At 52.4% G+C, this 16,512-nt stretch overlaps 1 protein-coding gene across 4 annotated transcripts in view; it reads left to right on the top strand.

Moving 5' to 3' along the window:
• Positions 1-15,388, top strand: part of PBX1 (PBX homeobox 1) — a 136,350-nt gene extending 120,962 nt beyond the window's left edge. For 3 of the 4 annotated variants that reach the window (XM_069789792.1, XM_069789794.1, XM_069789795.1), the window contains 3 exons: positions 1,831-1,943; positions 3,436-3,525; positions 10,502-15,388. In XM_069789792.1, coding sequence (XP_069645893.1) covers positions 1,831-1,943; positions 3,436-3,525; positions 10,502-10,594 — 296 coding nt within the window. In that variant the 3' untranslated portion in view covers positions 10,595-15,388. The remainder of the gene's footprint in view (positions 1-1,830; positions 1,944-3,435; positions 3,526-10,501) is intronic. The other variant, XM_069789796.1, reaches the window with a different exon arrangement.
• The last annotated feature ends 1,124 nt before the right edge of the window (positions 15,389-16,512 follow it).

Genomic DNA, 16,512 nt, shown 5'->3' on the forward strand with positions numbered 1-16,512 from the left:
GAAGTGACAGGAGCCCTTTGCCAGCTGAGCAGAGGAGGTGATGGTTACAGCTGCCTTCTGACTAGTCCCAGTTATTTTACGCAGCGCTGTGGGATTGCTCTCTGGAACAGGTTGGGCAGGGTTGACAGTGAGCACAGACAATGAGTTGTTCCTGGCTCTGCTCTTTTCAGGCACCAGTGGGAGGGTCCTGATCCAAGACTCACTGTGCTCAAGATGAGTCTTTCTCTTGAGTGTCTTGGGCGTTGTATCTAGCAGCGATGTTTCTGCTTTCCTTCGATTCTGAGAATTGCCAGCTCCTATAAAAGAGTCAGTTGCAAAGAGAGCAGCAGAGAGTTTAGTGAACATGAAGTCGCCAGCATAGAGCTCCCACCTGCTTCCTGACCTTTCTTGGAGGTGGCTTCCTTCGGAGGAGCCTTCCTAGTCCACCTCCAGTGCAGAGCTGGGGTCTGTCCAGAGTGTTTCTTCCCTCTCCGGCAAAGGGAGGGGGATTGCCAGGCGTTTCTCAGAGCGTACGCATGAGCCATAGTTGGGCAATTCCACCAGGACTGTGGTTGCCAGTCTTCCAAGTTGGAAGTGGCAGTGGAGATGATGAGTGTATTTGGGGTTGGAGCTGAAAGCGTAGCTGACCTGGGCCCCTGAAGTCTCTCCTTTCCAAGGCTAACGTCATGTATATAACCAAACTTTGCACGTTGAGCTGTCTCACACTTAACGCGCTGATCTGCACGATAAGTTCTGAAATAATCCCATAAAACCTTTTTATTTATTTTTAACCCCCTTCCCTCCTTCCCCGCCTTCCAGTTACACGATGGGTTTGTTTCTCCCGTTCAGTAGTTGAGGAGGTGCTCAGATATCTCGAAGCTGGAAGCAGAAAACCTTGTTTCTGCAAAGGCGGGATTTTTTTTTTTTTTCTCTTTTCATTTGTGGGGTTTTTTTGATTCTGATCCCACCCAGTTGTCTTCACCGTTATCATTTTTTAGCGTAACGTTGGCGACTGGTGCATGCAGTGGGGAATTTGTTTACAGAGCTCGTTCTTCTGGGGCAGCTGGCCCAGGAGGGCTGTGATACCCTTGTGTTCTCTCATGGCCCATCACGACGAAAGACACTTGCCAACGTGATGGGTACTGGGAGTCTAGCCCAGGTGCCTTCACGTTTTTGCGAGCCTTCGCTCCTGGTGTGCTGCAGTTCCCACCAGTGATGGGTTCCTGATGTCCTGAAGGCAAACCCCACGCATCGCTCCCTCACAGAGCTCCCCATGGCTCAGCGGGAGCTCCGGCCTTGGACCTGGATGGTGTCTGGATGTGCTCACCCTGCAGAGAGCAGTGCGGTGTGGACTTACCCACCCTGATCTGAGCTTCTCAGAAACAGCAATAGCGTGGGCCTGGTTCGCCCTGCTGAAAAGACTTCTGCTCTCAGCAGCAAGGCTTGTTTGGGTAATTCTGTTCTCCAGTGCAGTCTGCCGGGTGGACACCTCCAACAACCGAGATTTTCAAAGCTGCCTGAAGGATTTTGATGCCCTGAAATGAAGGGAAAGGGCTGTCCGAGTCCTGCAGGCTGGGTTTTGTTTGTCTCGGTCGAAAGCATGAAGAATCCTTCCTCCAGCTGAGGAGCTGTTGAAGAATGTTCTTGGCATTGAGCTGTAACAACATGTGGCTTTGAATAACCTCAGGAGTGCATCCTTTTTTTTGCTTGCTCTGTTCTTCATACTACTAACCTGACTGTGTGTTTTGTTTTTGTGGTTGCTTTGCATGTTGTTCCTTCCTCTTGGCTGAGAGTCATGGGGTGGATCTTTTTCCTTTCTGTGATTCAGGTGCCTCACTCTTTCCTTTCCAGGTTCTTCCAGTTCTTTTAACATGTCAAACTCTGGAGATTTGTTCATGAGCGTGCAGTCTCTCAATGGGGATTCTTACCAAGGGGCCCAGGTTGGAGCCAACGTGCAGTCACAGGTAGGGACCCATCCGATGTACTGCCAGTGAATGCATTAGTGTTGGAGGAGCCTTTGATTGTATTGGCACTTCTCCCTCCCGTCCGAAAAGAGCAAATCTCAACCAGCACAAATGAACCAACACTTAAAAAAGGCAAACCAAACCGAAAAACCAACCAACCAACCAACCAAAAAAAGCAACAGCAACAACCACCAAAAAAAAAAAAATTCAAAAGAAACCAAAACCAAACACCCAACCAAACCAACAACCATGGTCTTGAGGAGACTTGCCCACACTTTGTGAATGCATTTGGCTCTGGCTTGATAGTCGTACTAGGAGGAGAGGAGGTTTAGGAGAACAGGCATGAACTCAAACAAAAGCAGCTGAGGTTTAGGTTCTGCTTGCTTTATTCTTCCAAGGGAAGGGGCCAGATGTTTGGACTGGTGTCTCGTTTTACAAGGCTTCCACTTACTCCTTTGATGCCGAACCAGGTGTCTGCTGAAAGGCAAGAAATATTCAAATACACAGCTAGATTTTTTTTACTTTTTTATTTTTTTTTAATTAAAAGCCACCCTTCACCGTCTCCCCACCTCCCCGAAGCACAGGCACTCACACCACCCATGTACACACCAGCAAGACAGAGTGAGGGAGCTTTGAGCAGCATTACTGAAACGTCAGCCCATGCTTTGGGCAAAAAGAAAGAATTTAAAATAGCCAGGAACTCACTCAGATCTCCCACCTCCCATCCGATGTCCAGATGTGCCATGAGTCCACTCTGGCGTTTAACGCTCTGTACTGTGTTGAGAGATGACAGCCACTCTGACACTTCTGCATTGGGCAAGGAGAGCTCTCTAAAGCCGAGGTTGCTCCCCTCGCGGTGCTGGATGCAGAGCAAGCGTGCCGTCCATGGGCGACGAGATGTGCTCGCCACATGTACCACTGCTGGGGCTAGGCTGGGGGAGTGGAGGGAGAGGAACGGGGCGTCTGGAGGAGAGCTGCCGGTGCCTTTGCCATGGTAGGTATATTCTCTTTCTGGGCCCTCCGAAATGAAGGCGCTCGGCCGACTCCGAGGATCTCCTTCCACTGCCGTGAGCTTCACAGTGCTTGGGGCCAAAGGGTGGAAGGGGGTAGGGGTAGGAACGTGGGTCGTCAAGTGTGATGGTGGAGCCGGCCACAGCGATGTGCTCCAGGAGGTCCCACCCCACGCTTGCCACACTGTTCTCCCTCTCTGCTCTTTTTGTCGAAAGACTTGGGACCAAGGAGAGCGTGATGGGGCCGCCGGGGCAGGCGGGGGGTGGTGAGGGAGGCAGGAGCGGTCCTCTGGCTCAGCCCTTGCCACAAGACCAACTGCGGTTCTCTTTTATCCCTCTTTAAATATATAACTTTATTTTCATTATTATTATTATTATTATGACTGTTTGTTTTTATCTTGCCAAAGATGAACCAAAGCAGCTTTGCCCACTAACCTTTCACTCACTCTAATTTGTGTCTTTGTTGTCGTTGGTCTGTTTAGGTGGATACCCTTCGCCATGTTATCAGCCAGACAGGAGGATACAGTGACGGACTCGCAGCAAGTCAGATGTATAGTCCGCAGGGCATCAGTGTAAGAAAAAAAAAAATAGGCTTGGGTTCTTTTTTTTTTTTTCATTTTTGTTCTCTCACTACCAATTATTTCAAAGCCATAGGGCTCAGAATGCCACTTAGTAGGACTTGTCTTTGCTTTTACGGTCACCTAGTTTATTGCTTCTGTATCGGTCACGCCAACGGCAGAGCTTTGCCCACAAAAAAAGTGGCGACCGGGCAGGCTTTGTGCAGGCAGCTGGCGTCTAGGACTGTCAGAGCTGATCAGCGTTCGCCTGGCACCTGCGGCCACACGCGCTCGGCCGAGAGGAGCTGCTAAACAGGTGACACCTCGCGTAACCGCGGTGGGGAATGTCACCGCAAACGCCCCGGTCCAGAGATGGCTCCACGCAGAGACCAATGGCACCATCCCGGAGCGACCATCTAAAAATAACCCATCCCTGGCCGGCATCCGAAAGCACGGCACCGATGGGGTTGGCGGCAATAAGGATTGCAAATAAAAGGAGAAAAAAATAAAACAAAGCCAACCAACATCAACCCAAGAAAACCTCGCCCAACCAGACTGGGGGAGGGTGCGAGGGGGAGGGCGGTCTCCAGAGCATCTTCTTGTTCTTGGGTGCGCTGGCGGGTTCTGACTAGCATGAAAATTCGTAGCGACAAGCTGTGTCGCACAGGGGGAAATCGATCAGACACACACAAGGAGAACCCAGTGTAGATTCGGGACAGCAATCCAACTTCATTTCTCAGATCAATCGTCCGCCATCTCAGCAGTGGTGACAGCAAGCTGGGAGAAGAGGGCAGCCTGGAAAAGGAGGTTGTGAGCACCGAGTGGATGGTGGCGATGGTGTCCGGGGTGGCACGGAGGAGGGGGCAGCTGGCCCTGGACGTGCCTGGCTGCCGCGGTCCCCATCAAGGAGGCTGAAGGCTGAGGTGGGGCGGTCGCAGGCTGGGCAGGAAGGTGGTGGTCCTCAGGGGGAGACGGTGGTCCTGTGGCCGAGCACCTCAGCAGAGTGCACTGTCCAGTCCTATCACCCTCCCAGCCAAGGCTTGTGCCATTTGTCACCTTGCGTGTGACCGTCTTTGGGCCATCAGCGTGCGAGCAGCCACCGCAGGCACAGGGAGAGGGGTGCAGCGGGACGGAGGGCTGCGCTCCCCTCTCCTCTGGGTGCTGGGGCTTAGCGGGCGGCTTGACGTCAGGAGGCAGAGGCAGGGAGGATTTGTGAAGTAATGTAATTGAACATGTGCAGATAATTATGTCTCATTACATAAGCCCGTTGCAAAAACGGCGCTTGGAAATGCCACATGAAAGAGCCTATCGTTCCACATTAATTTCTCCATGCGCTGAATTTATTCCCTTTCTGGCTTTTTAATACTTGGAGAGTAAATGAATCGCAGGCTGATCATGATAAGAGATGATACTTTTGTATAAATTAAAATACCCCCAAGGAAAGAGGCTGAGCTGATTACGGTTGCAGTTGGCTTGGAAAATAACAGTGGGCTGGGTTAAGCCAAAATTTGGGGGGGAGGGTTGCTGCCGGGGATTACGAGGCAGGGAGGGGGCTGTCGGGGAGAGGAGAAGAAAGAGGCAGTGGAAACTCAAAAGCTGAATAGGACAAGGAGAGCTGGGCTGGTGTTTCTGACTGTGGTAATGGGAGAACCAGTGTTACCACGAGCAGCACTGGGAATTGGTGAGCTGAGAGCAGCAGGGGCTCAGCGGTCCCCCCTGCGCTTCCCAAACGGGGATCCGGCATGGTGGCATCTGATGGCTCCTCAGGCTGGTTTTCAGGGAGGACAGGAGCCCGTATTGGCCCAAATTGGATGTTGTTCGGAGAGGGGCAAGGTGGCAAGTGGGCAAAGGGACCACACGGGTTTGGGCGTGACTCCTTGTTACCCCATAAAGCTGTGGTAGGCATGGGGAGCAAGGCAGGGAATCCAGAGCTGAGCAGATAGTTTAGGAAGCATCTTCTGGGTTGTCTCTCTGTCCCGAAATGTTTTGCTTCCTCTGTATCCCAGGCAGCATGCTCCTGCCTGTAGCTTTTATTGTCACTTAATGTCTTCCCGTCCAGCTAGGTCCCTTGACGGACTTCAGTTTGTCCACCCTGAAGTGTGGCTGCCCTCCAGGAAGCCTTGGTCCTGGGCAAGATTCTGGAGAGCTGCTCAGTGCAGGCAGGGTGGCTGTCTCGTAGCAGTCAGGGCTTCTCTGCCTCTCCCCTGAAGCCTGTAATGCCAAGGAAGGGCAGCGGGATGCAGAGGAAAGCTACTAGTGACACAGAAAGCTGCCGTCCCCGCATCACCCGAGCATCCCTGTGAGCTGCTGGAAGGAGATGAGCCGAAACCTAGTCAAGAGCCCTGTCACAACGATGTCTGCACGGGGCTGAGGTTGAGTCATCCCCGGAGCCCGTCAGGCCTGGGAAGTCAGCGGCAGGTTGCCCAGCTCCACCGCTGCAAACCTTGGCAGGGGAGACGACGCTCGGGGTTTGCCTTCCTTGATGGAGGATGAATTTTTAAATGTGTGTAAGTCATGACAGCTGAGAACAGGAATCTACCCAAAGCCCTGTTCCCTTCTGTGGCTCTGCTGCTCGACGGCTGACAGACCACTCCGCGGGACAAAAAGAGCTGGAGTCGGTTCTGCGTCATTAGCAGGATAATGGGCGATGTCCCAGCCATCGCGATCTCCGTGACCCGCAGTGATGGCTGAGGCAGAGCACGAACAACCGCCTTCTCCTCCACAGGTGGAAACAGCGTCAGGCAGTGCCGGTCCTGGCAAGGGATGGGGATGCTCTTGGTGATGGAGGAGTGGTAGAGGCAGGAGTCGTCTTGAGGGTAGCGTGCCTTGGGTAGCACTGAGAGGAAGGAGGGAGCCCCCCATCTGAAAGGAGGGGATGTTTGGGGCCTGATCCAGCCCTTTTTGCAAGCTTTGAGGTCAGGGGTTTTGCACCATTAAGCAAGAGGTGTCTGGTCCCTCTGGGGGGGTCCGTGTGTGTACCCAGCCAGAGGTCCCTGAGGCTGGGGGTTTTGAAGCATTTAGATGTCTAGGTTCTGGTGGATTCCAGTAGAAGTTGGATCCTTATTGCCATAATCCTTTGGAAGGTCCCAGCCCAAAACATTGCCCTTCCTGCTGGTGCCCCGTGGCCCTAAATCCACAAAGTGTTTTAGGTCCTCCGTCTGCTAATTAATGAATGAGCTATGGTCGTCTCAAAGAAAAAACCTTTCAGAAGTTTCTTTTTGGACCTTTATTTAATTTAATTTGTAGATCATTTAAAGGTCTAAAATGAGGGGCTGTTTTTAAAATTCATCAGAGTGCAAGGTTTTTGATCTAAAAGCACTGTTGTACAGAGCTGTGCCTATTTACGGAGCAGTGTGTGTCGCCGTGATGACAGTGGTCAGTAGCAGGTTGTGCCGTTGAGTTTTACATCCACTCTTGTCAGCAAGGACCACCAGGCACTGGTACCTGTAGGAGGTGAGACCTCCTTGCTTGTGCTAAGACCCCTTTCTCCAAGAATTTGGGCCTTGAAAAGAAAGTTGTTCCTCTGCTCTTCAGCAAGCTACGGTTCACCATCATGATGAAGCTACAGTTTACCATCATGATCATGAGCTGGGCTATGGAAGCTGGTCTGGCAGGGCTTCAGTGCCCAAGCCCCATCCATCAGAGATGTCTTGGTGTGTCCTAAAGACTGCCGCTGTGACCCTTGCAAAGCGATGGCCAGACAAGGCTGGATTCTCTGGTGTGTAATAAGAGCTTCGGTGCACCTCATAAGGAGACCCTGATACAAGGTCTTAAAAGCTCAGAGGTCTGAAACCTCTTTGAGGATACTCCCAGTCTGTCACACTTGCCAGGATCTGGTGTGTTTGGAGGCTGACCTGACACCCTGCCCTGTCTGGTGGGACAATGATTTGGACACAGAAGGTGGGATGTCGAGACAGCCTCCGTGCGAAGCAGAAGGCTCTGTTAAAAATTGGCAGAAAGTCATCTCCCAGCCCCACATAGGAGGCCCGGGTGGAGAGCCAACCAGATTTGCTGGAGGTGACAAAAATGCTGAGGGACCTGCAGAAATGGGCACCAAACCCAGTTGCTTCAGCAGTCCATCACCAGGGTTCCACAACTTGGACAGCCACCAAGGCCTTGCCTGTGCTTTGGCACCAGAAGGTGACATTTGAAGAGGTGTCCTGGAGACAATTGCTCTGTCTTCGGCTTCTGCCCCTCCAGAAGAAGTCACAGCTGTGTGCAGGAGCTTCTCAGAGGGTCTGCGAGGAGCAGCAGCCTTCTCAGAAGACTCCTTCATCTTTGAGGGAGATCCCAAGCGACTTAATACAGTCAGATCCCAACAGATCTCCTTGCTTCAGAAAGAGGCAGAGCTGGCTAAATGGAATCGGATGCATCCTGCACATGGCTTCGGTACATGCAGCAACGGGGTGAACTCCAGGAAAGGAGGGATGAGAGTAGATGCTTCCTACGTGCCCTCTGCCTGGGGAGGGATCTGGCCTCCTCACAGAGGGCTTGTCTGTACCAAAGGATGGCATCAAGATGATAAAGTCACGGCCAACCTTGGGGCCTCCTTTCCATCACTCGACCCATAACTTGGGGCCTTCCCAGGCTGGGAGAGCAGGAAGGTGCGAGGTCTCTGGAGGGTGCCCCGATCCTAGTCAGCCTCTCCCCAACATCCTCTTGGCTTCCCACTGGATGTGACAGAGGTGGTCATCGGCAGCACAAATTCCTGCAGCGCATGAAGACTGATTCCCAATCTGGAGTACCATGGGGCTCCCCAGCATTTTGGGGGGCAGGGTGCTAAACATCGAGGAACCGCAGTCACTGTCTGCAAGATGCTCTCCCTCTTGCTCCTTCCAACTGCAGCTGGCACGCAAAAGCCTCGCTAAAAATAGTTGAGCACAATAGGGACGGAGCCCTGCTCTGCACGGCCCCCTCCGCTCTCCCTCCTCCTGCTCGCCGTAATGACCCTGCAAACACTAAATGGCATCTGAGTGCATTAAGCAGCAAACTCTCCGGTGACATAGCAATTACAGCTCTGAAATAGATTTGGTGCGTCACGGAAGATAAGGGTTTTGAAAGTTTCTGTTGTGATTATAGCTTGTAACTCCAACAAATAACAGGCTTGGTAATAAGAGGCTGCCAGCACAGCTATTGTGGTTCTCTCTCACTGATGGCACGTAAATTGCTATTAATGTCCTAAGTGTACTTGAATATGCCAGTCTTGGGGCGGTGGAGTTGGCTCTGTGTCTCTCTTTACGCGGCCTGTCATTGTCGGGCTGATAATCTACAGTAATTGCTGCCTCTTGCAGCGGTCCAAGACGTGTACGGGTGGATATTGCATCTCAGGGAGCTCAGGGATGGTGGGTCGGGGCCTGGCTGTGGATGGAAGCTGGTGGGCACGGCAAGCCCAGGGTCTCTGCAGGCAGCGGGGGGCACACGGGGCCGGTAATGTTCATGCATAGTCTGGTTTCATGCTTGCACCCAAGATGAAGTGGAGCAGGGTTTGCTAACCTGCTAGCAAGCTCAGGTCGCGATTCCTGCCTTCCTTACTCTTGCCTGAACCCCTTTGCAAGGGAACGTGTTTGCACACACCCACGTGCGCATGGAAGAACACACACGCCCATTCTGTGTGTGCATGCCTCTGTTGGTTTTGCTTTGTGCATGTCCTGCTGCAAGGTGGTTTCATCCCTCAGAACGTGGGTTCCCACGGCTTGCCCGTGGTCAGCTCTTTGCTCCCATCTCGGCTGTCTGTTGGGCAGGCAGGAGCTGGTCGGCAGCGTGGACAACCCAGTGGCAAGTCCTGGACAGCTGCTTGGTGCGATGAAGCTTTTCCTACCCTTACCCCACTTTGGGGGTCCGCAGGGTCCCAGCTGTTGGAGCCAGTGATGGATGCCCTGCGCTGGAGGCAGTGGGACAGGCAGCCAGAGAGGGCAAAGCAGCCTGGGCATGTCTGAAACAGGATGGCGGCTGCTACCAACTCGAGCTTGGGCAGTGGTTGGGAAGGAATAATTAGCCAAGCACTGAATCAATGTCAGAGTGAGCAGGGGAGGTTGGGTGCGACATCTGCTCCTCTTCGAAGGGGATGGCAGTTGCGGAGGAGCAGTTTCTGTGCACTGCCGGCTCCTGTCTGCGATATCTGGGGGCCCTTCGGTAGCTCTGCTGTCGAGAAGCTGGAGAACTTGGCCGTGCATCTTTTTTTAGGAGAAGAAACAAGTTGTCCGCCATGCTTTGCTGTACAAACCCTCAGATGGGATATGGTGGTGGCACCTCCTTTACACTGTGGCGTGGGGTCCCTCGAGGAAGGGTGACGGGGAGCGTGGAGGACCCACCCCAGAGTGGCAGAGATTTTTTTTTGTGGTTTTACTGCAAAGCAAGGAGGGGAAGGCTCTGCGTTGGCAGCAGAGAGGTGGCCCAAATTCCCAAACGTGGGTGGCCTTCAAGTTGGCAAGAGAGTTGTGTAGGCAGCATGTTGACAAGGCTTGGTGCTGATGGCTTCCCTCTGCACAGGGACCACACAGCAGGAGGGGTGCCCTGAAGGGCAGTGTGGGGGGACGTGGAGCGATGCTGGGGGACATGGCATGGCTCAGCAGTCCCTTGGGACCCCTTGCTTGTTCTGCGTGTTCATGGCACCTGCATCCAGATAACGTCTCAGGCTGGGGTGTCTGGAGTGAGGTGTTTGCTATTTGCCTCCTTCCATATGGGGAAGGGTCCTATTTGGGCTTTAAAAAACCCCAAACAACCAGAACTTGGGTTTCTGCAGAAATACCTGTTTTTTAAGGGACAGAATTTCCATGAGCACTTACAATTTATCAAAACCCCTGGTTTTGACAGGGTCCCACTGATGGAACCCCATGGTCTGTGGTGGGATGGGGGGCCAGAGGGGACATCTTTGGCTCCTACATCAGCCCTTGCCAAGGGAGAAGTAGAGGGGTCTGAGGTGGGTGGGTGGCTTGGGTAGGGCCGGGCGTGCTGTTGGGTGGCTGACATCTCCCTGTCTCCCTTCCTGCAGGCTAATGGAGGTTGGCAAGACGCTACTACCCCGTCGTCGGTGACCTCCCCCACAGAAGGCCCTGGCAGCGTTCACTCTGATACCTCCAACTGATCTCCCAGCAAATTGCATCCCTGGCTGAGCCGGCCCCGGCGGGGGCAGGAGGGGAGGGGGCCTCTCCTAACACCGCAGCAGTCAGACTGGAGGTGAACCCAATCAGCACACACAAGAAGACTCCTTCTCTTCTCTTCTCTTCGTCGGGATGCTTTTTTCAGCCAATCTGGACACTTCTTTATACTCTCTTCCCTTTCTTTTCTGGGTAGAAGCCGCTCTCCCCCTCCCTGCCACTGCCACAACACCACTCCCTTCCCCTCACCCCTTCCCACCGAAGGATATGTCAACAGGTAGAAGGATTTTAAGGAGGAAAAGCAAAAATCAACCGCCGCCACACAAACAACCCCAAAGCAGTGTATGGCCTCGCACTGGGCATCTTTCTGAGGAGCCACAAATGTACCTCAGTCACGTCTCGCTCCTTTACTAGCAGGCAGCCCCCTTCGCCACCCCCCGTCTCTCACGCTACCTCTCCGTAGGGAAACGCCACCACAGCCCCACTGCCGCCTCGTCTCCACCGGCCCCGGCTGCAGCCAGCGCATCGCCTCTCTGCACCCAGCCCTGCCTCGGTGAGCTGTCCCTCGGGCACTGCCATTGACAGGGTGGGTGAACACAGCCCCCCTGTGCACGTAAGAGAAGGAACCGGCATGCTCCCCTTCGCTTCCAAAAGGTACTGGCCCATTCCCAGCCCTGGGAAAACTGCCAGCACTTCCCAGTCGCTGCCATGCTCCACCATACATCCCAAAGCCTGGATGAGCCATGAAATCCCACCATCCTCCCTGCCTGCTGTTGGAAGGAAGGAGAGGAGGGAAGGAGACGAGGCAGAGGCAGGCGAGAAATGGCCGTCGCTGATAACGAAGGCGCTGAGCACCTCTGCAGTGTTGTACGGGATCAGGCGTTGATGATTGATGGGACCCTAGCAGTTTTCTCACAGCACCTAGGGAGGCCAGCAGTGGAGTTTTTCCTGGCAAGGAAAGCATTGTGGAGTGTTGGCTTGTGTTTTCGGGAGTGTGCCGTGCTGCAGAAGAGGAGGAGGTGGGTTCCCCAGTGCAGGCAGGACCCACAGAGGTTGGTGGCACCCACTGCATTCCCAAAGCCCTGCCAGCCAGGCAGCGAGGGACAGGCAGTGGGATCCCGGAGGCTGGATGTGGTGGGGTGAGCGCGTCGGGTGCTTTTGGTAACGGTTAATACAACAGGTTTGCTTGAGGGTGAAGCTCTGTAGGACAGGTGGGTGCCCTGCTTGGGGGCTGTCTTTCTGCTGAAGCTGCTGGTTTTATCCCGGGAGTTACTCTGTGCAGTGGCATCCCAAGCCATGGGAGAACTCATGGGATTTTCTCCCCAGCTTTTCTGGTCCGCTCTTTGGACAACCGGTGCTGGGTGGTAAGCAAGGCTTCATCCTGCTGAAACACCCCTTCAGGCAGCTGATGCCGGGACGACATGGCTTTCGTTGAAGAGCAGGGTGAGGAGAGCCCTGGGCGAGGGGCTGAGCTTCGTGCTGGGGCAGTACTTTTTGCCACTGGTTCTTCCAGCAGGCACAAGGAGGCTGAGCTGACCCGCGACAAGACCCTGGGTGTCCTGGGGACTGGTGTGGGTGCAGCACGTCTGGCACCTTGTGATGGACCCTAATACCTCCTGGCCACATCTCCTGCTCTTGCACGTCCATGCCCACCCTGCCCGTGCTGATGCCAGCCATCTCGAGATGGGAACTGCCAGCGCAGAGCAACATTAAGCAGGAACCATTTAATATTAAAGCTCTGCCAGAAAAATTTCCACCCTTCTGCTGGAAAAAAACAATGGTGGTTGGCCTGCAGGCCGCAGCAGTGGTGTGCCCACGGCTCCAACATGCTGTCACCTTGCAGCGTGCAGCCAGCAGCATGACTCGCCTGAAGTGGAGGTGAAGCCTGCCTTTCCCTGGGGAGCAAGCCCAGAAGGCTCTAAAACATCCACTCTGAAATTTGTGACCTTCCCCCAAATACAAAAAGTCCCAGTTCAGTGGATTGTCTATTTCTGAGCTGGTGGGATCAGAGTAGGATGCAAAAGGTGGATGAGAAACAGCACAAGCTGCTCCTTGCTTGGTTTTTATGTCTCCAGCGGTGAGACGCTTTCTGCTCCTCCTTTCGCATCCATGCCCGGAGATGTGGACCGTGTTGCAGAGCGTAATGCGACATGTGAGGTCTAGGGCTGCCTCCCGGCTGGGAGTACGTTAAGAGCAACGAGAAGGTCATTTCCCCATGAGGATGGTTAGGAGGTGCTGCCCATCTTCCCGAGCCACGCACCTTCCCACTCTCCTCCTCCTCCCATGGCCTCCCCCAGTGCAGCCTTTTAACCGTTTCCAGCTTATTTTACATGAAACCGTTCTGGCAAAGCGTTTCAGGGCCACGGGGCTGAGTCAGGTCTGTTCTCCGGAGCGGCAGCAGTGCCATGCCTGCGGGAATGCCACAGTACCTCTTGGAAACCAACCAGAAATGAGCCGAAACCACCTGCTGACCGGAGCCGGCCCGTGCCGGGGCTGCCTTCCCCTGCCCTGCAACCGCTGCCCGACCTGCCTGCACCTCCTGCCCGTGACACCGCCTGCCCGGGCAGGGCACTCACCACTCCACGGTACTTTGCAAATCGCCTCCTGGGTTCCCTGGTTGGTCCCTCTGGTTCGCGTTGGCGTAGCCGCTTGCTTGCCTTTTTCTTTGCTTTTTTTTTATTTTTGGGTTTTGTTTCTCCTCCCCTTCCCCCCCTGCCCCCAACCCCGAGTGTTGTGGGTTTTTTTCTTCTTCTTCTTTTTTTTAATTTTTTTTCTGCCCAGAAAAACCTGACTTCGATACCAAAAAAACAAAACAAAACAAAAAAACAAAAAACAAACAAAAAAATCCTGCAGAAACTCAAAAAAAATAAAAACAAAAAAAACCACAAAAAAAACTCGATGATTCTTTCAGCTTTATTAACATTTTCCATTGTTTCTTGCGATTTGTGTCTCGTTCTTTGTAGTATTGATGATAACGAACATTTGATAATGAATGTTCTTGTATATTCAGATAAAGGAGAAAAAAAAAAAAACCAAAAACGCAGTCGGAATTTAATAGTGTTTATAATAAAAGAATAAAAAATGACCCTCTTAGCACGCAAAATTGAACAGGGGGAAGGTTCCATCCCTGTTCTTTCTGTGGCAACAAGCGCTTCATTCCTGTATAGTTTATAACATCAAACTACCTACATTCATCTTTTTTTTTTGTTTGTTTGTTTTTCCCATGGTTTGTTTTTTTTTCCATTTTCTCGCATTTGTGAATTAGTTCAAGAATGCTAGAAAAGTGTAGAGTTGTGCACACTCATTTCTTCTTACACAATGTTTAAAAAGTGACGGTAATTCATTTTGTAAAACTTTAAAAAGAAAAAAAAATGGTTGGAATAGTGAGCATTAATAGGTACAGTCTAACACTTTATGTTTCTTAACGTTGAGACCCAGAAATTACCTTTTATTTTATTTTTTGGCATTATTTGGGAGGGGAGGGGGGGGGCTTTGATGATGATGCTGAGTTTATTTTGACCTGTCTGAGACGACGGCCTTGCCGCTTCCCCTGCGCTTTTGAGCTGTGACCCAAGTGATGTGAAAAGTGATGGTGGTGGGTTTTGGGGTTTTTTTGGGGGGGGGGTGAGGGGGGTGTCTCTTCTGGGGGGGGGGTGTCCCCATGCCGTTTGACACCCAACCCCAGAAGATCCTCAGGTGGCTGCTCTGCGGCTGAGCGGGGGGATTACGTCTCCGAAGAGGGACGTAATCGCGAGGGGTTTTTGGGGAGGAGATGCCGAGGGCGGACGGGGAGTCCGGTGCTGAGCCCCTGCAGGTCTCCGTGCTTGGGGGCGATGCTGAGCTGCATGGAAGTGATGAAAGGGCATGAATCCTCCCCCAAATGGGTAGGCGGTGGTGGGTTTCAATGCCCTTATGCTCTGCCCTGAATCCCAGCGGCACCCTTGCCCCGAGGGTTTGCTGCAAGAGCCCTGGCTTGGAGGCACCGAGCAGCCCAACCGCAGCTCTTGGCCCAAAAACGAGGGGTTCGGAGCAAAGAAGGTACCAACCTTATTTCGACCGTGGACCACGGACCTTGTTGAGGATGGGGTCTCCCAGCCTGGCCCTGAGCCCTGGCTGCACAGCGGCACGGGGGAAGGATGAGGGTCAAAGGATGAGATGTAGCAACTCCCCAGCCGTGTTGGGACAGATTTTGGGGCTCCAGGGTGGGGTTCAATGAGAAGCGCTGAGGAAGACGCTCGCTGGCATTGCTCTTAAAACTGTTTCCCTGCTCCCCACCACCTCCTAAAAAACTGAGCTTTTCACATCACTGAACGGGTTAGGGTTTGGGGTGTTATTTTTAATCCCAAGGTTTCCTGGAGTCCTTTTGTTTTCGTACACCTTTATTATTATTATTATTATTATTAAGATTATGTAAATCAGACATTGCCTGGGGGGGGGTGGTTCTGTCGGTTTGCTTTTTTTGTTCTTGCAAAGCCCTGACTATCCCTTGTAAAGATGATCCAGTTGTTCTGAGTTGCTTTTTCTTTTCTATTCCCCCCCATCTTTTTTTTCTCTTCCTAATGGATTCCAAATATAAAAAAAAAAAAAAAGAAAAACCCTAAAAAAAAAAAGACTCTCTGTTCCGACCTGGTTTTGAAACTTTAAGCTTTTCTGCTTCTGTAAAGAAAAAAAAGGCCTCTGTCTTTCTGATCCCAATTGAGACTTTTATGTTCTATGACGATACTAACAAGGTGTAGGTTTTACAGTTTCCTGATTTGTACTGGTAATGCATATTCCAAATAAATAGTTTCTTTTGTTGCAAAAAAAAAAAAACAAAAAAAAACCTGAAACCAAACCTGGCGTATTTTTTGGGAGGAAAAAGAGGAAAACGAGATACCCTGGGCGTTTCCCCCATGAGGATGCAGGGGGCAAGAAGGGTTTGGGGTGCAGTGGGGGGGGTGAGTGAAGGCAATAGCCTGATGCTCGGTCCTGCTCCTGGTGGCGTGAGCTTGGGAGCCGGAGGGATGTGATGCGGGGGTGATGCCTGATGCGCAGCATCCCCACGGCTCCCGGCGCCCATCCCCATGCCTCAGTTTCCCTGCACACACGGATTTGTCCATGCGAAAAACATTTTCAATCTTTCCTTTTCATTGCTTGTTTGCTGCTTTTTTGCACTTTTTAGTGCACTTCTTTCCAAAAAAGCTAGAATGGGGATTTTTCTTTTATCACACCCAGGATGGGGCAGGGCTGGGGAGCAGGGGAAGGGTTGGTGGTTTCTTGTGTTTTCCTGGGGATTTTAGTGTAAAAAAAAAATCTTTTTTTTTGGAAAATGTTTCTGAGCAAAAAGTAATTTTAAATTTAAAAATAATTTGCAATTTAAAAAAGAGCCTGTGCGTGGGATGAAAACCAGGACAGCTCTGTCACATCCCCAGAGATGGAGGTATTAGATGAAAAAGGGGGCAGCTGGAGAGTGGCTGCGATTCTGGAGCTGGAGAAAGGCGGGCAGGATCCCTGCACAAACTCCTCTGACACCCCACAGGGACCAAAGCGGAGGGAAAGAAACCCCCGGGGAGGCAGCACAGGGATGCTGGAGCTTGCCTGGAGCTGCTGCCCCGCTCCCCCATGGATTTCTTGTCAATGATTATTCAATCTCCAGCCTGACCTTTCTCTTCTAAATAACACGGCAATATCAGCGCAGGCCAGCCTCCAGCTCCGGCTGCAAATTAACTGTATCGCTCTCCGGCAGGAGACCCGAGGAGCCCCCCGGCCGCCGCGCTGCCAGATTGCCCCAGGAATTATCTCCCTCCGCCGGTGCTTTCCTAATACCAGTTTAAATATCATCTTGCTCCCAGCTGTTTAATTCTAATAAATGTTCATCCTGGCTCCAAACAGAGAAATGCTAAGTCTCACCGGGCCCCGATGAGCA

This window comes from Haliaeetus albicilla, chromosome 8, assembly GCF_947461875.1.
Source record: "Haliaeetus albicilla chromosome 8, bHalAlb1.1, whole genome shotgun sequence".
Lineage (NCBI taxonomy): Eukaryota > Metazoa > Chordata > Aves > Accipitriformes > Accipitridae > Haliaeetus > Haliaeetus albicilla.